The sequence below is a fragment of the Eurytemora carolleeae genome, unplaced genomic scaffold, assembly GCF_000591075.1.
Source record: "Eurytemora carolleeae unplaced genomic scaffold, Eaff_2.0 scaffold81, whole genome shotgun sequence".
Lineage (NCBI taxonomy): Eukaryota > Metazoa > Arthropoda > Copepoda > Calanoida > Temoridae > Eurytemora > Eurytemora carolleeae.
The window spans coordinates 262407-286466 of NW_019396041.1; the positions used below are offsets into that span (position 1 = coordinate 262407).

At 31.2% G+C, this 24060-nt stretch overlaps 1 protein-coding gene across 1 annotated transcript; it reads left to right on the forward strand.

Moving 5' to 3' along the window:
• Positions 1-24060, forward strand: LOC111700637 (vesicle-fusing ATPase 1-like). Its single transcript, XM_023471622.1, is given in 26 exon segments — positions 1-103; positions 2985-3044; positions 3294-3341; positions 3987-4069; positions 7147-7188; positions 7323-7355; positions 8050-8146; positions 9005-9064; positions 9761-9853; positions 10100-10188; positions 10883-10932; positions 11231-11305; positions 12417-12545; positions 12952-13078; positions 13329-13401; positions 13637-13813; positions 14819-14874; positions 15028-15143; positions 15636-15702; positions 16671-16838; positions 21040-21130; positions 21956-22033; positions 22330-22404; positions 22524-22614; positions 22974-23031; positions 23151-24060. Coding segments are annotated over 26 exon segments (2190 nt in total). The 5' UTR covers positions 1-7; the 3' UTR covers positions 23209-24060.

A 24060-nucleotide genomic window follows, 5' to 3' on the forward strand; every position in this document is an offset into this window, starting at 1 on the left:
AATCAATATGTCTGCTAAAAGAATGAAAGTATCTAAATGTCCAAGTGATGTACTCACTATGACCAACAGAGCAATCGTCAGCCCAGCAGACTTTGATCCTAAGGTAATTTTAAAGGGACTGTGACTGTAAACTCAACAAGGTTCAAGTGTATAGAGTGCTAACGCTAATCAGACTGTAAACTCAACATGGTTCTAGGGTATAGAGTGCTAATGAACGTTAATCATACTGTGAACTCAACGGTTCTTGTGTACAGAGTGCTAATGAACGCTAATCCGTCTGTAAACTCAACAAGGTTCTAGTGTATAGAGTGCGAATGAACGCTAATCATACTGTAAACTCAACAAGGTTCTTGTGTACAGAGTGCTAATGAACGCTAATCCGTCTGTAAACTCAACAAGGTTCTAGTGTATGGAGCGATAATGAACGCTAATCATACTGTAAACTCAACAAGGTTCTAGTGTATAGAGTGCTAATGAAGGCTAATCATACTATAAACTCAACAAGGTTCCAGTGTATAGAGTGCTAATGAACGCTAATCATACTGTAAACTCAACAAGGTTCTAGTGTATAGAGTGCTAATGAAGGCTAATCATACTGTAAACTCAACAAGGTTCTAGTGTATAGAGTGCTAATGAAGACTAATCATACTGTAAACTCGACAAGGTTCTAGTGTATAGAGTGCGAATGAAGGCTAATCATACTGTAAACTCAACAAGGTTCTAGTGTATAGAGTGCTAACGCTAATCAGACTGTAAACCCAACAAGGTTCAAGTGTAAAGAGTGCTAACGCTAATCAGACTGTAAACCCAACAAAGTTCAAGTGTGTAGAGTGCTAACGCTAATCAGACTGTAAACTCAACAAGGTTCAAGTGTATAGAGTGATAATAAACCCTAATCAGACTTTAAACCCAACAAGGTTCAAGTGTATAGAGTGCTAATGAACGCTAATCAGACTGTAAACTCAACAAGGTTCAGGTGTATAGAGTGCTAATGAACGCTAATCATTGGCTATACTAAACTTGCATTATAACCTTGACTATACTATATGTTATGCAAAAATCTGCAAAAAACAGTTGTAAGTGTACAGTCCAGCTACATATAGGCCATGGTAGAAAACTATCACCCCACTGCGTTGGTAATACAGGATATAAATAGTGCACGACAAAATTCGAAGAGGCTGTTTGAGACTGTATTGCTACTTGGTAATTTAAAAATGAGTTTAAAGAGGCTGTTTACTACTATATATTGCTACTTCGTAATTAAAAAAAGAGTTTAAGTAGGCTTTACCACTTCATTGATAGATGGTTATTATAAAACATAGTTTAAAGAGGCTTGTTACCTCTTTATTGCTTTATTTCTTTATTACAATTGTAAAAGAGTTCAAAAAGGCTGCTTACTGCTTCATTGCTACATGGTAATTATAAAACACAGCTTAAATAGGCTGTTTTGTTTACCACTTCATTGCTACTATAGGGCTGGGCAAAGTTCCGTGAACAAAAAAGAAATTTTCGAAAATTAACGGTAGAATCCCTTAACGAGTGGCAAAAATCGTTATTTTTTAAATTGTTAACGAAACGGATTAGCCGTTTTTGAAAAAAAATAACAGTTGAAAACGAAAACGAAATGGATTTTTAAAAACAATGAATTTCGAATATTAACGGAAGAATCCATTAACGAACGGCAAAAACCGCTAATCTTTAAATTGTTAACGAAACGGATTAGCCGTTTTTGAATAAATAAACAAAATAACAGTTGAAAACGAAAACGAAACGGATTTTTAAAAACGGTGAATTTTGTTTTTTTTTCTGCTTAAAATTGCACCAAAGTCAAACTTTAAAAAAATTACGTTTATTGATGTTTTTAAATGTGGTTTTTCTGTGTTTGACAACATACATACTACAAAATACCGTTAACGGCTGCACCGTTACAATTTCATGAACCGTAAACGAAGTTGACAAACCGTTATTGCCCTTATTACTACAAAAGACCGCTAACGGCTGCATTTTTTTGCTGCTTTGCGCCGTTAATACCGAACTAAACAATTTCATAAACCGTAAATACTGTAATAAACCGCTAACGAGTTTATTTTTCCGTGCTTTGCGCCGTTAAAAATGTAATAGACTGGCTGAAGCAGTTAACAATTGTTGAAATTTTTCCGTTAACGTCGTTAATAAGATTGAGATTGCTAACTAACGGTAATTTAAAAAAAAAAAAAAACGGAAAATGCCCTTAAAGAACCAAACGTTCCATTCTTACCTTTAAAATTAACGGCTAACTGAAATATTTATTTTTCAATGGTTGGAACTAACCGTTAACAAACGGCTAGAAAAAGTTGGAACGTGCCCAGCCCTTCACGGTAATTTTACAGCAGAGTTTATATAGGTTGTTAATAATAAGATTAAAGCAAAGAAAGTATCTAGAATTCAATTATATTTTGTCTAAACTTTTACAATGTGCAATATAAACGAATGTGGCTTATCTGTTGGATGTTTGTCTGTTCCAATAAACCAGAAATGGGTGTATCGATCGAACAAACATTGTTTTTACTAGTCTAAGAAAAAAGCTATCGCAAATAAAGAATCAATAAAGAGCTAAATTTATCACTTTACGGGGGGTCGTATAAGCCAAGTAAATACAGACACATACAAAAAAGTAGGTTTCAAAAGTATATGAATACATAGATTTTCCAAGGCTCTTTTTTCAAGGCAATGAGGAGTCTTGAGGTCACTAAAAAAACAATTTCGAACAGAGAAACATGGAAAATGTTTAAATTATATTCTTCTCATCTTAAACAATGTTTGTCTAGCATTTTCATTTATTTATTTGTTTTCCTTGTTTATAACTATTTTATAAACATATAAAGATTCAAATACGAGAATTTTACATCAAAAATGATTAGATCATAATTAATCATGAAAAAGGTAGTAAGGACTCGGGAAGATTGTAAGACGACTCTTCGGAATAATTATTGTAATTTTTGTAGACGACCCCGCATATTGATGTGAGGACGGGACCAGGACAACATTTTATTTTCACGATACAGGTACAGTATCATTATCATCATTGTTATCATTAATTTGTGTCTTATATTATGGTTATGAAAATTTCTATTGTACCATTATTCATTATTATCATTATTTGTGTCGCCTTAATCATCATAATTATCATTATTGTTGTTTTTATCATCATCATAATTATCATTTTTATCAATGTTATCATTATCATAATTATCATTATTGTTGTCGTTATCATCATCAAAATTATCATTATTATCAATGTTATCATTATGCAGGCTGATAGCAAAGTTGACAAAGGAACTGTTGCATTCTCCCTTCCTCAGGTATATTTTAGATTTATTTAGTGCTCCTAATCAATAAAATATTCTTATTTTATTGTTGTATTTTTTATTGTTTTTAATTCCAGCTTTGAAAAATATAAGCCATACAACTGCCCTAAATGCGTGAATTCCACGCTAGTTAAAAGGGAGATGAAGAAGGAGGGGGAGGGGGGGGGGTGGAATGTACTATTGCAATATTCCCAAATGAACTGTAGCAGTTTAAAAATACTTTAATCTGCTAAAATGCTACATTCTCACCAGAATTTCCACGTAAATGATTAACTGAGATCTTGACCTGACTTGGATACATCTTGGTTATTTTCTTGCTTGTTTTTTCTGTGTAATCACTGTTAATGGCACTAATAGGTCCTGTAAAAACCGCATTATTGCAACATATTCCCCAGATAGGTTTGTTCTGTTGTCTCCATATAAATTAAGCCCAAGAGACATTTAAGTAGAGAAAATATATACTTTTTGTTAGAATATTGTGTTCCAAGAAGAAAATGTTTGTCTCTGTCGATCAAAGTTTGATATATTAAAAAAAAATTTATCATGACACATTGGACGTTTTCCATCAGCAGAACAAATATAAGAGTTCTTAGCAAAATCTAAATATTTGAAAAAATATTTGATATTTTTGAATTTCAGAGAAAGTGGGCAGTGCTCTCCTTGAACCAAGAGATAGATGTGTCACCGTTCCAGTTCAGTCCGGAGAAGCACTACCTTTCCAGGTACCTAGAGCAACCTTAAACCACAGAATAGGATCTTATCTAGACATATAGATATTAGTTGAGCAGTGACACCCCAACCTTTAGTAGTGATAAGGACATAATAGAATGTCGAAATATATTTACTGAGGCCGAATTGTATTTTTTTAACTGCTTCGCTGAACCGTAAAAACCCGATTCCAATAGAGCGCATGTCTGAGCTGCGTCTTAATTTTGAGAAGAGGCTCAAATCCTTTAATATCGGTCTCTGAAAAGTGGAATGAGCTCAATTGTACAGTAAGCAGGATATTGGCTTCTTTACCGGATAATCATTAATTATTGCAGGGGCTCTTCCCGTTAAATGGTTGGTCTTACTCTTTCTCAGCTCCCTATAAATTTTCATAAACCTCGAGGTTAACCTCCAAATCCCATGACATTGAGAAATTTCCTAAGAAGGGTTTGAAGGAGAAATGGAATAGGATCTAATAGAACCTGGATCACTGGAATAGGATCTTATCTAGAACCAGGGATACTGGAATAGAATCTAATCTAGAACTCGGGATAATGGAATAGGATCTAATCTAGAACCTGGGATACTGGAATAGGATCTAATCTAGAACCTGGGATACTGGAATAGGATCTAATCTAGAACCTGGGATACTTGAATAGGATCTAATCTAGAACTCGGGATACTGGAATATGATATAATCTAGAACTTGGGATAATGGAATAGGATCTAATAGAACCTGGGATACTGGAATAGGATCAAATTTAGAACCTGAGATACTGAAATAGGATCTAATCTAGAACCTGGGAAACTGGAATATGATATAATCTAGAACTTGGGATGCTGGAATAGGATCTAATAGAACCTGGGATCCTGGAATAGGATCTAATCTAGAACCTGGGATACTGGAATAGGATCTTATCTAGAACCTGGGATACTGGAATAGGATCTTATCTAGAACCCGGTATACTGGAATGGGATCTAATTTAGAACCTGGGATACTGGAATAGGATTTAATCTAGAACCTGGGATACTGGTATAGGATCTAATCTAGAACCTGGGATACTGGTATAGGATCTAATCTAGAACCTGGGATACTGGTATAGGATCTAATCTAGAACCTGGGATACTGGAATAGGATCTAATCAAGAATCTGGAATACTGGAATATGATCTAATCTAGAAAACACAAAAAAAATACAAGAAATGTATTTATAGATCTGGTCAGGCCATTTTCTAATTAAGTCTTTTCATTCATGTCTCTGACTGCAGGTTCAAGAATAGTAGCTTCACCTTCCCTAGAGTATGAAGAGCAACCAGTATTGTATTTGAATTCAGTCTTGATCAGTAACCATTAAAGTAACCATTATAACCGGGTAGGATTAAAGTAATCATTATAACCGGGTAGGATTAAAGTAATCATTATGACCGGGTAGGATTAAAGTAACCATTATAACCGGGTAGGATTAAAGTAAAACCGGGTAGGATTAAAGTAATCATTATAATCGGGTAGGATTAAAGTAACCATTATAACCGGGTAGGATTAAAGTAACCATTATAACCGGGTAGGATTAAAGTAATCATTATAATCGGGTAGGATTAAAGTAACCATTACAACCGGGTAGGATTAAAGTAATCATTATAACCGGGTAGGATTAAAGTTACCGTTATAACCGGGTAGGATAAAGAAACACAGATCAACGTTCTGGAATCGTTAACTTTGAAATAAAACTTAAACTTTTAAGTCTATTCATTTCCAAATATGCCAAAAATAACTCTTCTTTAGGTTAAAAGAACTAAAAAAAGTTTAAAATTTAAACTTTGAAATTATGAAAATTTATTGTGTAACTTCACATTTGCATTTACCTTGATTACACCGTGAATCCTAGGTTTTAAACTTTAACTTTTATCTATCAAAATTCAATTCTTTCCAAACTTCTAAACAAAACTAGAATCCCAAATATTCATTTGGCAAACCTTCAGAATTATGCTAAAAGTATTCCAAACCAACAATTAGCGCTCAGAGCTGGGAACTTTAGAATGGATAAACTTTAATCCTGACTTCTTGATCCGAATATCCACTGTGGAAACTTTTCATTTTAGTCCTAATCCACTATTTTTCTCTCTCCTTGGATATCCGTAAATTGTTTTCTCCAATGGGAATATTTCTGTTCTCTCATTGGTTGCCCGCTTTTCTCTGATTGGCTGCTACAGTTTCTCAGATGATTGAATATTAATTTGAATCTAAGATAATCTTGCAAGATTATGTTAATCTTGAGATTATCAAAAAGAGAGGATCAAGCATTAATCCCGATATCCACCATTCTAAAGTTTTCAGCTCTGGATGTTTTGTTAAACAGTACAAACAACATCTATATATAAATTTGGCTTGTCTGTTTGTTTGTTTGTCTGTTTGTTTGTTTGTATCCAATAAACGTCAAAACGGCTGAACCGATCGGGCCCAAATTTTTTGTGGGACATCTAGGGAGCCCAGGGAAGGTTTATGAATCATCAAAATTTCAAATATTTGTCTCTATCAAAATTCGATCGTCATTAAATTTTTTAAAATTTTGAAAATCCTCGAAATTTTTTGTAAAAATCCGCAAATTATTTTTGTTTAGTTTTACGATGTACACAAAGAGAACATGTTTACAATTAATTTAGAAGATGGGCGCGAAGCGCCCTCTAAGGCTAGAAAGAAGGGCGCGAAGCGCCTTGAATTTCTAGTTTTGGAAAAAAAGTATATTTTCACTATTAAAGAAGGAATTGATTACTTGAACCAAACTCTAATTTTCCAATTCAATCTAATCTAATCTTTGCAACCAGAAGTCTTACAATTTTGATATTTTAAACTATGAATTTTGCTTGATCAAATACTCACTTTGTCAAATGTTTCGTGTTTACGCGATTAGGTTACAAAGCTCCTGGGGAATAGTATATTTGAGTTTGAGGATAGAAATCAGTTCCTTTAGAAGATCTCAGTCAAGTTTTGTATTTAGTGTGAGGACCAAACACATCAAGGTTCTGTACTGAAAAATGGAGTCATTTATGTTAATGGTTTGATGGTTTGGTGTAATGGGATGTTTTTATTTCAGTGTTCAGCTGGATATTGATTTCTTCAACAAGAAGAACTCCAGGAATTTGAAGCATAACCAAATACCTTTACATTTTTGTACATTGATTTAATATTAATTTAATATTTGTTGCAAATGAATAATGAATAACATGAATAACTTTTTTAATGAATACTAAATGCTTTGCTTGAATGTAGTACTGAGCCCTTCAATACTGATGAGATGGCCAGGTAAACATTTTTTTATGAATTTGCATGCAAATATTTGCTGCAGAAACAATTATGAATTACTAGCAATTGAGAAAATTATTTTTAAAAACCATTTCATGGAAGTTGAAATACCATCATATATCGATGAAAAATACTGTCCGAACCCGAAAAATACTCACTCTTATACAAGAGTTGTTAACAAATATCGGAAACTTCAAACCTTCAATTAAAATAAATCCCAAAATTTCTAGAAAAAAATATTGGATACAGAAATCAAAGCAAAAAAGACTCTAATTTTCAAATTCTTACAGTTTTGCAACCTGATGTCGTAGACCTGTGATATTCAATCTTTACACCTTGCTATTAGACAGTTGTGGTTTAAAATATAAAAGGTTTACAAAAATTATTGTTTGAGTTGAGTGTTTAGTCCCTTTTCAATAAACCTATGAGAGTTTAATATTGTTTTGTTTTAAATTATATTTTTCGATTCATTTTTGTGATAAAGAAATTGAGTTTTTTCCACAAACTCTGATTTTCTAATTTCAATATCGTTGAAACCCAATGTTTCAGACCTTTAATATTTCAAACTATGAATTATATTAGATCAATTAATGTAAGTTTGAAATATCAAAGGTTTACATCATAAAGTTGCAAAGATATAGGTTTTACAAAAACTGAATTTGTGGCAAAGACTCAATTCCTTTTTTATTTCCAGAGAGTTCAGTATGCAGTTCCCAAAACAGGCATTTAGTGTTGGACAGCAAGCAGTCTTTAACTTTCAGGATAAAAAACTTCTAACCATCACAGTCAAGGTAAAAATTCACTAATTATCCAAATATAAACTACCAACCATCACAGTCAAGGTAAAAATTCACTAATTATCCAAATATAAACTACCAACGATCACAGTCAAGGTAAATATTTATTAACTATCAAGATAAAAAAACTGCTAACTATTACGGTAAAGGTGAATATTTATTAACTATCAAGAAAAATTTACTAGCTATTACAGTTAAGGAGAATATTTTCAACTGTAAGGATATAAACTATACTAACAATCACAGTCAAGGTAAATATGTATTAAACTATCAGGATATAAACTACCAACTATTACGGTCAAGGTGAATATTTTTAAACCCGTACTGAAAACGACCCCTTACTTTAATTTAATATCACGGTTAATGGTTAGTATCCGTCAGAACATAGAACCACTGCACTGTCTTTAAGATTAAAAGTGTAATTTAAGGTTTGTTGGTTTAATGAATGTTAAAGGGTTCGAAGGTTTTACAGGCTTTATTTTTTTGGTTTTAATGAATTAAAGGGGAAAAGGTTGTATAATGTATAGGTTTAAAAGTTTTAAAGTGTTCAAAGTTCTTTAAAGGGTTTTAAAGGGAGTGATCGGCTAGACATGGTAATTGAGCTGAGAGTGCAGAATTGTAGAGACATTTTTTAGGATTAATTTGAGACCTACAAGGCGTTTTTTACTATGTCTAATTCTCACGTATTGTCCATTTTGGACTTTGGAGGTTACTTTTAGAGAATTATTTAATAAAAACGACGAAAAATCACTGTAAAAGTTTCCTCGTAAGTTCAAAAAAGTCTAAGCATAATTGAAATTTTAGTTGAAATTAATGCATTTTAAAGTTTGTTATAAAGGTTAAATTGTTTAGGATTGTGAAGCTACTGACCTTCGTGCTCTTCAGGCGGGAGAGAAGGTTAAACCACACAAGGTACATTCAGGATCCATTTATTAAATAATGAATAAATGAATGAATAAATAAATAGATGAATAAATGAATAAATAAATAAATGAATAAATGAATAAATGAGTTAATGAATAAATGAATAAATGAATAAATGAATAAATGAATAAATGAATAAATGATTAAATGAATAAATGAATAAATGAATAAATGAATTAATGAATAAATGTATAAATGAATAAATGAATAAATGAATAAATGAATAAATGAATAAATGAATTAATGAATTAATGAATTAATGAATAAATGAATAAATGAATGAATGAATAAATGAATAAATAAATAAATAAATGAATGAATTAATGAATAAATGAATAAATAAATAAATGAATTAATGAATTAATGAATAAATGAATAAATGAATGAAATGAATGAATGAATAAATGAATAAATAAATAAATAAATGAATGAATTAATGAATAAATGAATAAATAAATAAATGAATAAATGAATAAATGAATAAATGAATTAATGAATGAATGAATAAATGAATAAATAAATAAACGAATAAATGAATAAATGAATAAATAAATAAATGAATAAATGAATAAATGAATAAATGAATAAATAAAGAAATGAATAAATGAATAATAAATAAATAAAAAATGAATAAATGAATAAGTGAATTAATAAATGAATAAATAAATGAATGAATGTATAAAGGTATCCTGTGGACTGTTCCTACCTAATACTGGAATTATATTTGAGAGAATGGAAGGAGCAACTATTAATCTCACCGGCAAATCCAAGGGAAAGGTATGAAATCAAACTTTATGACATAGTTTTTTTAAGAAAATCGTGAAAAAGAAATAGAATTGAAATCTTATAAAGTAAGAATATTATGTGAGCGTATATGTTAAAATAATAAACCTGGACTGGGATATGTTTAATTATCTAGGTTGAGAGAACTCAAATAATAAACCTGGACTGGTATATGTTTAAATATCAAGGTTTAGAGAACTCAAATAATAAACCTGGACTGGGATATGTTTAAATATCTAGGTTGAGAGAACTCAAATAATAAACCCGGACTGGGATTTCTCCAACATGGGAATCGGAGGGTTAGACGAAGAGTTTAATGCTATATTCCGGTAAAATTAATTTTATAAAAGTTTTATGAGTTTCATTTTAGTTTTTATGTTCTTTGCAAACATTGCATGCCCTATCAAGTGTATTGAACGCCGAAACAAATTACAAAACAAATAGTTAAAAAGCAATATTTAGTTTTTGAATATTTAATTGCAATAAGTTTTTAACACCTTATACAGACAAAAGAGATTTGCATTTTATAGTAAAATAAAAACATTTAAAAAATGAAAAAAACATTTAAAAAATAAAACAAATATTTTTAACTTTATCAATTTATTTATTTTTAATTTTTTTTATGAAACAAATTATTTGATACATGTATTTAATGCAGAATGCAGATAATCATTTTTCCAATCTTCTTGTTTCCTGGCTGTCCTTTTTTGCTCATTCAATTAGCTGCATAGCCCCCTCCCCCCCAGGATGGTTAATATGCAGTTTCGAGATGCTGATCAGGCAATTTGTAGTATTTCAATATCAGCTCTTGAGTTTCTGTATTTATTCCAGTTGTTTTTGATATCGGCCATCTATGCAGGTTTATTGCTGACATTGTTGTAATGAGAACTTCCCTTTGTCAGCTGCATTACATGTATCAGTGTCTTGCAGTAATTTAGAAAGAAATTAAAGACCATCTAGCATATTAACTGCATTCGGCTAAAACAAATCTAATTTAATCATTTATCACCTTAAATTTTTTAGACGAGCATTTGCGTCCCGCGTTTTCCCGCCAGAAATCATGGAACAGCTGGGTAAGATTTAAAGGGACAGTTCACAATACAATTCGAATTTATTTTTTACTTTCATTTCAGTAAAAGCTAAACCATCTTTGATGTATGGATATTAAAGGGAAGGCTTTTGTTGTTTGTGATTTTTAAAGGTAGTGTAAAAGTAATATCAAGTAACCATCCTTTGATTCACAACGGTATCCTTAAACTATTTGTCTGATGTTTATGTTTAGAAAAATTAATATTTTCACTCTTCTTTAATTTGCACTTCAAATTACGACGCCAGTTCCTTTAATGTTCACGAAATAATTCTATTTTGTAGGGTGCAAGCACGTGAAAGGTATCCTCCTGTTTGGACCACCTGGAACAGGAAAAACTCTGATGGCCCGGCAGATAGGTAATTTCAGGGAAATAAACTCAATTTTGGTGCAAACTAGGATCTTTAAATCCCTAGCATCTCTGCAACCCGATGTCAGAGACCTTTGATGTTTTAAATCATGAATTCTGCTAGATAAAGTTTTCTAATTTAGAAATATCAAAGGCCTAACTCATCAGGTTCCAAAGATAGAGGGATTGGAAATTTAGATTTGGTGTCAAAAAGTCAATTACTTTAAGGAAAAGCTACCTCTCGATTTTTTTTTCAAAATATTTAGCTGTTTTTTCTAATTGTTTGTTTCAAGATTTTTAGTAAAAATCGCGTTTTCGGAGGTACTCGGAGGACATTTTAATGATATTTTAGGGGCTATTTTAGGGTTTTTTTCAGGAGTAATTTCAGAGTTTTCATTTGTAACTTAAGAGTAAGTTGGAGGAGAAATAGCAATTCGCTGTCGCTACTTCAATTAATTTAAACTTAAGTTTAAATTAATTGGATAAATTAAGTGGAAGAAGAAATCCCTCCAACTTTAAGAGAAAGATAATGGTAATATTGTGTCACTTTAATAAATCAACAAACTGACAAAAACCTTGATGCGTCAAAACATTTTCATTTTAGATAGAACCAAGGAGAATAGAATACAAGGAGGGGGCTATAGGGTTTCCGTACACTTTGCTGTGACGTTTTTGGACTGCTGAAGAACTAGTTTTTGCGTAACAACACGAATAAAGATTGTAAACAATAACACCAATGATAAACAGACATCTAGCATCTCTGGCGCGTTAGATGAAGATTCGCCGTATACTAACTCATCTTTGTTTACATTAGATCGGCTGCCTTTATTATTGTTGTTACGCAAAAACTAGTTCTTCAGCAGTCCAAAAACGTCACAGCAAAGTGTACGGAAACCCTATCGCCCCCTCCTTGTATTCAAAATCTCCTTGGATAGAACTATATCAAGGGGCAGGGTGAAACGGGGGGAGGGTGATAATCGTAGGAGGAAAAGAGAGGGATTCAATAATGCACAGATATGGAAGGATGATTAAATAACGTTTGGTCGAGGGAAGACAGTGGAGTAACACTTAAAATATTGATGTGGGAAAATGTTTTTAAAAACCAATATTTGTGTACTTAGGTAAAATGTTGAATGCCCGTGAACCAAAGATTGTAAATGGTCCTCAGATCCTGGATAAATATGTCGGAGAAAGTGAAGCAAATATAAGGTACAGCACATTACAGTAAAGTACAGTACAGTGCAATACAGTGCATTACATTACAGTACAGAACATTACAGTACAGTATATTACAGTACAGTACAGCACATTACAGTACAGTACAGTACAGTACAGTACAGTACAGTACAGTACAGTACAGTACAGTACAGTACAGTACAGTACAGTACAGTAATCTCGTTTATTGCCTCCGCCATCTTAGTATTGCTTAACTATCTTGTTTATTGCCTCCAACAACTTGTATATTACCTCCACCTTCTTGTTTATTGCCTCCAACATCTTGCTTATTGCCTTCACTTTCATGTATATTGCCTCCACCATCAATTGTTTATTGTCTCCATTATCTTGTTTAATGAATCCATCACCTTGCTTATTGCCTCCACTATCTTGTTTAATGCCTCCACTATCTTGTTTATTGCCTCCACCATCTTGTGTATTGCCTCCATTTTGTTTTAACTCTTAAGATTGATTCAGGTGTAAACGACACTGTTGTGAATCAGCTGTTGTCTAAGATAGATGGAGTTGATCAACTCAATAATATTCTTGTTATTGGAATGACGAACAGGTATTCAATAATATTTAATTTAAAGAAATTGAGTTTTTGCCACAAACTCAAATAGTATCATCCCTAAATGTATGCAACCTGATGGTGTAAACAATTTTACACTTTTTGATCTTATAAATTTTATAGTTTTAATTTTTAAATATGAAAGATCTACAGAATTTGTTTGTAATTATATAGTGATTAGAAGATAAGAGTGTGTGCCCAAATTTAAGTACCTTAACGAATTTTTGTAAATTTCCTTTTTCCTAAGACGGGATATGATGGATGATGCTCTACTACGACCTGGTAGGCTCGAGGTTCAAATTGAAATTGGATTACCCAAGGTGAAAAATAGACTTGTTTACTTTGATCTTTTTTCAATAGATATTTTCAAAATTAATATGTATGAAAATTATAATAAAAGGGTTGAGATTTATTATTTGTATTCTATATTAATATGAACAATATTACAAAAGCACACGTGACAATTTCCCATAATGAAACTTATCCCACTAAACATGAAAGAATGATCTATTTTGAATATTAGTATTAATTCTTTTCTTACTTGTTGCTATGTAGGAGGGTGGAAGAACCCAGATTCTAGTAATCCACACTAAAAAGATGAAAGCTAATGGTAAGCTAAGCGAAGATGTAAACCTTGATGAGCTGGCAACCATCACTAAGAATTTCTCTGGTGCTGAGCTGGAGGGGCTGGTCAGAGCAGCGCAGTCATGCGCACTAAACAGGCTGGTCAAGGTTAGTTCCGCAGATGTACATTTTCTTTAAAACTTCCATGTCTTTCCTGTTCAATAAGCCCTTCATGTTTGCATTTAAAGGGCTTTAGAAGTGATTTACCCTAACTCCATTTATAAAATGCAGATTGACAAAACTATATAACATTAATCGGAGATGCCATTTTATAAATTAAGGTTCAATTGAAATTACATCTACAGTCTCAGAACTTTTGATCTTCTAATAAGTAATTTGATCAAAATTTGGAACTTTCAAGCTATGCCTTTTCTATAGTCCTTATAACGTTCGTTTAGCTTTACTTATAAACACCATTTACAAATAATTATAATTTCATGAATTTTCCATTTCACTGCTATAGGCGTCTTCTTAATATACATTATTAGGCGTTCTCTAAATATAAATTATTCGGCGTCCTCTAAATATATATTGTTAGGCGTCCTCTAAATATATATTATTAGTTGTCCTCTAAATATATATTGTTAGGCGTTCTCTAAATTTATATTATTAGTTGTCCTCTAAATATATATTGTTAGGCGTCCTCTAAATATATATTGTTAGGCGTCCTCTAAATATATATTGTTAGGCGTCCTCTAAACATATATTGTTAGGCGTCCTGTAAATATATATTATTAGGCGTCCTCTTAATATATATTATAAGGCGTCCTCTAAATATATAGTACCAGGCGTCCTCTAAATATATAGTACTAGGCGTGCTCTCAATATATATTATTAGGCGTCCTCTAAATGTATATTATTAGGCGTCCTCTAAATAAATATTGTTAGGCGTCCTCTAAATATATATTGTTAGGCGTCCTCTAAATATATATTATTAGGCGTCCTCTAAATATATAGTACTAGGCGTGCTCTAAATATATATTGTTAGGCGTCCTCTAAATATATATTGTTAGGCGTCCTCTAAATATATATTGTTAGGCGTCCTCTAAATATATATTGTTAGGCGTCCTCTAAATATATATTATTAGGCGTCCTCTAAATATATATTATCAGGCGTCCTCTAAAGTTGAGTTGGATCCTGAGGCTGCTGAGAAACTTCTAGTTTCAAGGTGCAGTACAATTTATTAAAGAGATAGTTTCCGAATTAGGAAAACCGTAAACATATTCTATCCACTAAACCCAATAAAGCAAATTTAGTATTTAGTTTACAGAACAGAGATTAATCTATTCTCTTTGGGTTCAAAACATATCTATTTGTTTAGAGCTGATTTTATGCACGCCATGGAGAACGATATAAAGCCTGCGTTTGGAGCTGCAGCTGAAGTTCTTGACGGATTCTTATCCAGGGGCATCATTAACTGGGGAGAACCTATTCAAAGTAAATATTAAAATTTTCACTTGCTGTCATTAACGCCTTGGTCTTCGATTAACCTGTCCAACTTACTGTTACTTTTTTTTGCCCTAGACATATACATTTTAAAACCAAAAGCACTTGTTTTTAAGCTTTAGATTTTAAAAATAATTTGACAAAATTTTCGTAGATTTTTGCGTAAGATCCTGCAACCTTAAAATCACTGCAGTCTGCAAGCATTTCATATTTATCATTACTGTTAATACGCCTTGTTTCTAAGAAAAATAAGTTAATACTGCAAAGTTTGGTGAAGCCCTATAGAATACAAAATGAAGTTTGTATTTGTAATTTCAACAAAACAGAAGATAAGAGTTTCAATTTGTGAAAAGCACAGAAATAAAATTAATTCAAAGTTTGTTTCAAATCAATAAAATTAAAGGAAAAGAAATTTAAATAAAAAAGTATGAACCTTTCAACAAAATAACATTTTATGAAATATTTTAGAATAATTTGATTTAGGTGTTCTTGATGATGGTAAACTACTAATCCAACAGGCTGCTAGTACAGATGGACCCGGACTAGTCAGGTGGGGACAAAAAATGCGGGAAAAGAAATTAGCGCCATTTTGTTTGACAATATGAGCGCCATTATTGTTAAGAGAAACAGTGAAATTTTTGAACTGGAAATTATCGTAATAGAAATTAACGCTATTTTTTACTTCAGTTTTTCTTTTCATACAAATGATATTGTAGACTATTTCCAAAAAATAGGTTTTTTAAAAACATTCTTAAATTTTCTTTGCTAAGGTATTTCTTGCAGGTATAAATTGCGTTTAACTTTAAAAGATCGCAAAATATTTGACATTGTCCCCCTTAACAACTTCTTATCAAATTGACAAATTTTCGCTTCAAGACTTAATTATTTCATACTCTTCATATTTCATAAAATGTGTCAAGAAAAGTAATATTTCATTAGTTTTCTTTATATATGTAAGATATTAGATTTACGAATGTATAATATTATATTTCTAAAATTAACGTATGTTTATTGCATTTTGCAAAATGCAATTTATTCCCACTGCTTAAAAAAAAGGTTTTACAATTATTTAAATTTTAAAAGTTAATTGTTTTAATTTTCATTGTATAATTAACTGGTGTATAACAATACTCCGGGGACAACTTTGCAAAAACATTTTCTACAATAAAATATAATTAGTCGAAATTCTAACACATTCTCAAAGAGGGCAAAAAAAAGATCTTAACGGTGGAGAAATGTATGCAGTCATGTAATGAAAGTGCCGTCAATAATTCCTTTTAATCTTTAAATGATTAAGGAATAAGGATCTGATTACGATGTTTCTCTGAAAAATAATGTTTGGCGGCTTAGCTTTCTGGAAATCGACACATGAAATCTTTAGCACAGACATGCATGAAAAGAGTCTAAATATGTCACATCACATGTGACATATTTTAATTTTCAAAATTGTTGAGCTCTTAAATTTTTTTTACATTTATTTGTTTTAATCAATTAAATTATCTAAATTTTTCTTTTCAGTATTCTGATCGAAGGAGCTCCGAATGCTGGAAAATCAGCTCTAGCTGCTCAGCTTGCGAAGTCCTCCGACTTCCCGTTCGTGAAGATCTGCTCACCAGAGGACATGGTCGGGTTCACAGAGTCAGCAAAGTGTCTCATGATTAGGAAGATATTTGACGATGCGTACAGGTAATTAAAATATATTTGACGATGCGTACAGGTAATTAAAATATATTCTACGATGCGTACAGGTAATTAAAATATATTCTACGATGCTTAACAGGTAATTAAAATATATACAATGATGCGTACAGGTAATTAAAATATATTCAATGATGCGTACAGGTAATTAAAATATATTCAATGATGCGCACAGGTAATTAAAATATATTCAATGATGCGCACAGGTAATTAAAATATATTCTACGATGCGTACAGGTAATTAAAATATATTCAACGATGCGTACAGGTTATTAAAATCTGTTCGACAATGCGTACAGCTAATTAAGACACATTCTACGATGTGTTGCAGGTAATTTAAATATATTCGACGATACGTAATTAAAACCTTTATTTAACCCAAAATGAAAGAAAAATCAGTTCATGTACAGTGTACAGTGTGCGGATAATTACAATATTCCTTAATGGACACTGTTATTTAAATCTTCATTTACGTACACTGGGGTGAATACAGTTCTCATTTTATTCAACTGTACTTTTGTATTCTTTATTTAATCAGCCTAACATTTTTTAACCAATGCGACTTATAAAGTAGAATGATTACGTAACCGAATATATAATGTACTATGTATGTAATACCCACAATCCACATCCAATGTATTGATTTTCAACTTACAATTTACACAAAATGCTTATTCAACATTCTTAATGATTACCATGGCTTGCTCAATCGACAGAATAACTGTATATAGTTTAATAGGATTAAAAAGCAAGAAAAAATTACATAATAGCACGGTTCAGCCCGTACATTGAAGAAGTTAAATTCGGTACGGTACAATTTCATCTATCACTGTAAATAAGACGGACTGGTACAAGAAGCAAAAACGCTACAAGGTTGTAATTTCAAGCAACCCATTCAAAGATTGGTATACACTATACAGTCTGATTGACAACGGTTCCCTTTAAACTGTTGTGTAATCCATATTGTGAAATTTGTCCAGCTTGGAAAGTGGTTAATTCAAAAAATGTTCGCCGTCGTTTCTGATGTAGACCTAGATTGAAAAATGTTGGAAAATGATGGTTATTCGACCGTTGTCAATCGTTTGTATCCAATAAACGTCAAAAAGGTTGAACTGATCGGGCCCAAATTTGTTGTGAGACCTCACGTGATAATCGAATTTTTAAAAATTTGCCACTAAATAATTTTGATTTTTAAGAGCCTGAAAATCCACGAATTTTTTTTTATAAAATCCGCGAAATTTTGGTTTGTTTTTGTTTTACAATGTATACAACGAGAAAATGTTCACAATTGAAATTGAAAAGTAAGACTATTACCAATCAACAGCGAATAGGCTGTTTAGTTTACCCTGAAATTACCCAAATAAGTTAACGGTCCCTAATGAAATCCACTTTCAATTTCTCTAAAGAAAACATGTTAAACCCCTAAAAGCTATGTTTTCATATTTAAAATTCAAAAATATAGAAAAAATTCCATTCACAATAATATACCATTAATGTCTAGTTACCAGCGTCCAATTTTAGAAATTGAACATTTTTGGGCAAAATACCAACTTTGCAAAATATGAGTATAAATAATAACATAACAGGATAAGTTTACAGAAAAATAACCAAGCTTAAAGTATAAAGTTTTTCTTTTTATTTCTATTTAAGAATTCCGAGAGAGTGTAGAAAGCTGTAAGTATGTGCAGACATGAATAGAATTCTTTTAGAAAATGACCCCCCCCCCCTCTCAGACAGAATCAGATACAAAATACAAAATATTGTAAAAATCCTAGCTTTTTGTTGCCGATTAATCTGGGCGCGTGTTGAATGTATCTTTAAAAATCGGCATTATTGCAATTTTTTTATTTAATTTTAAGAACTTTTCCTTGGGTAATGGGCCTGATTGGTTTAGTTATTTTGACGGTTGTTGAATACAAAACTGCAGATAAACTATTTCATAAATGCATACACCAAATATTCAACTATTTATAGATTTTTCAAGAATTGTGAAGCTCTTAAGGAAAAAGGCATAAACAGCTTTTCTGACAGTTAAAAAGAATTTATTTCTGTATCGTTATTTTTCTTTCACTTTATAAAACATTAAACAATTTACTCTGAATTACTTTGGAGAGTGAGTCTGCATTTTCCTTAAAGAAAACTAAAGAAAAATTTACAAAAAGGAATTTCTAAAGAAAATGTCTAGAAAATGCAAAAAAATAGAATAATGTTTTAGTTTTTTTAATTTTTTTAATTTAGTTAGCTGACAGATTTTATGGATATTAATTTATTATATTGAAATAAAAACTTAACACCTACTCCCTCCCTTCCATCAAATTAAATTCAGAACTAGAGATAAGAAAATTGTTAAATCTAAGTTTTTTCTTTTCTTTATCACATTTTCGGTACAATTTAAAAAGTTCCAATGCGAGTTTTCTATAACACATTATATTTTGTTCTAAAAAAAGACACCCCCGAAAGGGTTTTCACTTTTTAAGTAAAATAAGTACAATTCCAGTTTAAAATTTCATGAATTTTTTCAACTGTGTGTTCAAATAATGGAAAAAATAAAGTTTCAATTTTCTAAAAGATTTATGGAACAAAAATCGGGAGAGTCCCTAAACCATAGAGAAAGGAAACGAAGAGGTAAAGCTTACCTCAGATGTACACTACCGACCTCCCTATTTATTAATTAATAGAGTGGTCGGTTGTGTACATCACGATATGTTTACGCATCTAACACTGTACACTTGTATATATAGTGATCATATTTCTAGGAGGGATTTTATGGATTTGATAAATTTTGATTCTTCTTTATCAATTATTTAGTTTACAGGCCATGTACTTCACTTCCAAAGGCCAATCTGAATACTACAGTACTCGGGGGTGATTTCTGAAAATATTTACATGAATAATATGTTTTCATTTAACTATTAAAATCCACTACTCCTTTATCGTGTGCAGGATTCCATTTTCACAGGAAGGCGTACATTTACAGTCTTTTACAGAGCAATATTTCATCGTTAATAAACTGACCTAAGAAAACTGCGTAAAATTCAAGATACAAAACCTCCCCGTACACTTGTACTCCGAAAGCATACTCGATACTAGATGTTTGTACTGTATGAATATGCCATAATCTCTTAATATCCTTTATCAGTAAACTACACTCAGGCTAAGATCCAGCCCCCCTGGTCTAAACATGTCGCATAAGAGTTGAGGGAAGAGTTTAAAATATCTTTGCGGCTTTCATTCGTCCACAAATAGGATTTTAAAAATATCATCATAAAACACCCCTAGTTCCGAGTCTGACTGTGACTCCGTTCAGATTTCAATCTTTTATTTTGTAAGGCCTTTATCATTGGATCTGCTTAGCCTGATTTATTGAATTTGCAGAAATGCTTATTGCAAATATATCAAAGTTTAGGTTTGCAAATTTATTCTGCTAGCACAAGCGAGCTTGTTGCACACACACAAATGCAAGAGAAATATTTACAGAATATCTAAGCGAAACTTACATTTATATTTCAGTGTTCAATGCAAAAAAATGTAACATACAAATATTTTCAGAGGTTCCCATACATAGAAAAAAAAACATCTTGACTATAGTACTTTAATTCCTTCCCAGATAAATATAGCCAACACACGCAAATCTGTCCTTTTAGTAAAAGTAAATTCAGCCTATATGAAGCATAAAGTCTGACCGCGTCAACCTTGTTGCACCGGCTAGTCCTGTCTATAGAGCTAGGTACAGTACAAACTGAGACCGGAAAAGTTGACCCGACTCGGAAATTCAAATGTACTACGGCTGCCCGTGAACAAGTTTTTAAATTTAGGAATGACATTTTTTTCATTCTTTAATTTTTGTATTATAACAATACCCTGTAAACTAGAAAATTCGTTGAGAAATAAATTACAATGTGTGCCAAAAATAAAATGTAAAATATTCTTCGAAATTTTAATTTTAAAACATATGTAAAATATATACATATTGTACTCATGTCTATGCTATCCTGGTGTAGTGGGTGGATAATATTGAACGTCTGCTAGTATGTATATATATGAATTTATTCCAACTGATGATTGGGTTAGACCCATGAAACATTTTGTCTTGGAAAAAATATATATTTAAACATCTAAAATGTATATTTAAATGAACAAAAATGAAAATACTTTATATATACATTATACGTATATAAATTGTATTCAGGTCTATGCTGTCCTGTGTAGTAGTGGATAATATTGAACGTCTACTGGACTACGGACCTATTGGACCAAGATACTCTAATCTTACTTTACAGGTATAAATAGAAGATAATTAGAAACATAAACATCTAAACGCAGTATTTACGTTCTTGATTTTTGTGTTTATGTAAGTTCTTAAACTGTATGTTTATGTTATTGAACTGTATGTTTATGTTCTTTAGTTGTTTGTTTATGTTCTTAAGCTGTATGTTTATGTTCTTGAACTGAATGTTTATATTCTTGAACTGTATGTTTATGTTCTTGAGCTGTATGTTTATACTCTTAAACTGCATGAGTATGCTTATGTCCTTGAACTGTATGTTTATATTCTTCAACTGTATGTTTATGTACTTGAACTGTATTTTTATGTTCTTAAACTATATGTTTAAGTTCTTGAACCGTATTTTTTTGTTCTTGAACTCCATGTTTATATTCTTAAACTGTATGTTTATGTTCTTGAGCTTTATGTATTTGTTCTTAAACTGTATTTTTATGATTCAAATGATATGTTTATGATCTTGAACTGTTAATGTTCTTGAACTATATATTTATGTTATTAAGCTCTATGTTAATGTGCTTAAACTATATATTTATGTTTTTAAACTGTATGTTTATGTTCTTGAACTGTATGTTTATGCTCTTGAATTGTATGTTTATGTTTTTGAACTGTATGTTTATGTTCTTGAATTGTATGTTTCTGTTCTTGAACTGTATGTTTATGTTCTTAAACTGTATGTTTATGTTATTGAACTGTATGTTTATGTTCTTGAACTGTATGTTTATGTTCTTAAACTGTATGTTTATTGTTTATGTTCTTGAACTGTATGTTTATGTTCTTGAACTGTATGTTTATGTTCTTAAACTGTATGTTTATGTTCTAGGCTCTACTTGTATTGTTAAAGAAGACTCCTCCCAAGGGTAAAAGACTTCTTGTTATCTGCACTACAAGCCGGAGAGAGGTAAAGAACAGTTAGTTCAAGGTTTATAAACACAAAGTACGAAAAAAACAAAATGTTATCCGTCCTTAAATAATAACAGATCTTCCAACCTTTGAAAAATATTGAGAACCATTTTTTTTCGTTTATTAAAAGTACATCATGCGGCCGTTAGAATCAGAACTGCAATTTTGCAACAGGAAATGTGAACAATTATGGAAATTTGTATTTTTGCAATTAGGTCCAGGTACTAGTAAAGCTCTACATATATTTCCTAGGCACTAGATAAGGTCCAAAGATTAAAAAGACTACATATCTAGGTACTGGATCAGATGGAAATGATTCCAGCATTTACAGATGTTCTTCATGTTGCAAATATCACTCAAGATGCACAGGTACCAAACTTCTCTTGAAAATTTAATTTCTCGAATCAGAATTCAGAATAAGATATTGTATGCTACGAATTTGTAGCTATATTTTCCCTAGATAAAGTAATTTCGAATGTTTTTTTTAGTTGATGAGAGTTATCCAGCAGACAAATGCATTTACTGGTCAAGATCTAGCGAAGCTCGCTGAAAAACTTAGAGGAAGAAAAGCTTCGATTGGTAAGTGCAAGTGTTGAAGAAACCTACAATCTACACATTTTAAAGATGCACAAAATTATTTTTTTCTTCATGCTGTAAAGAAGCTAAAACTTCAGAATTTGATCAAATACCGTGATTATGTTTTCTTAAAACTGATAAATCTTTAAAAAAAAATTTAAAGAATTCTCAACATAATTTGAATTACACCTATACAATCTAAATGTTTTAAAGATACACAACATTCTTTGTTTTACATGCTGTAAAGACGCTAGAAACTTAAGAATTTGAAAGTATGATAATTCTTTAAAAATTAAAAAATCGCAGGATCGAGTTGTAAAGTTAGAAAGAGGGAGGAGTTATCTTAATTTTCAAATGTTTAGGAGTGAAGAAGCTTCTGGGTCTACTGGACATGGTTAAACAAACAGAACCTGCCGCAAGGTAATTATTTTATATTTTAAAGTTTTAAAATTATAAAAACTGCAGTGACATTTAAAATAAAGGGTTTTTATTGCTTATAAAAATGTTATGATAATTGAAATAATTTTTATGTATTTTAGGGTGAATAAGCTGCTATCAAAGCTGGAGGAAGAAAACTACATTGAACTAGCACCTTAATAAGGATAATAGAAGCTAGCAGGAGCAGCTTTATTAGACTAAAAGAAGCTAACAGGAGCAGCTTTATTAGACTAAAAGGAGCTAACATTAGCTACTAAATCAGTCTATTACCAGTTTCCACAATAAAAACTTCTGATTAGGTTTTCCACGGTTTTAAACAGCTGAAGCTTTAAAAAACAGTCTTAAACTGCTGAAATATGCCACCAAAGCTCACTATCTTGACGCTATATAGCCTTTAGGTATTTGTTTTAAATCAATATGAAATGAAATTCTAATTTTAACATTGTGACATAAAAACATTTTTCAAATAATCGAATAAAAACATGGCACTTGATAGGCTACAAAATGCTTGTACATTGTACTGTACTGAGGATACAGTACTATTTATGTACTTCTGATGCTTTCTCCGAAATTGTTAACGGACCAATTAGAGGTACTACTGTACAAAATCTTATTTCTAAAAATACAAATTCATTTTTAAGTTAGCAACGTCTTCCGTTTTCACATTTTAATATCTATTCACTGTTATAAACTTACCAAATTCAAAGTTGTAATCAATCAATTTTAATTTTAAAATGACCTATTTTTTTCATAATTATGATAAATAAAAACATAAAATTTTAAATAAGTCACATTTAGTTTAGACGTGAAACTTTGTATTTGAGTTTTGTGTGAATAAAACCTTATTTCACCAATAAGTTAAAAATGAGATAAATCATTTTTTTAGACATACTCATAACATATGTATATTGAATTCGTCATAGTTATAGATATAGGAAGCTCTTCATTCGAGTAATAATCTCAAGTATTTGTAGATAAACATCGTTGTTGTTAATTGTTTTTTTTTACAGA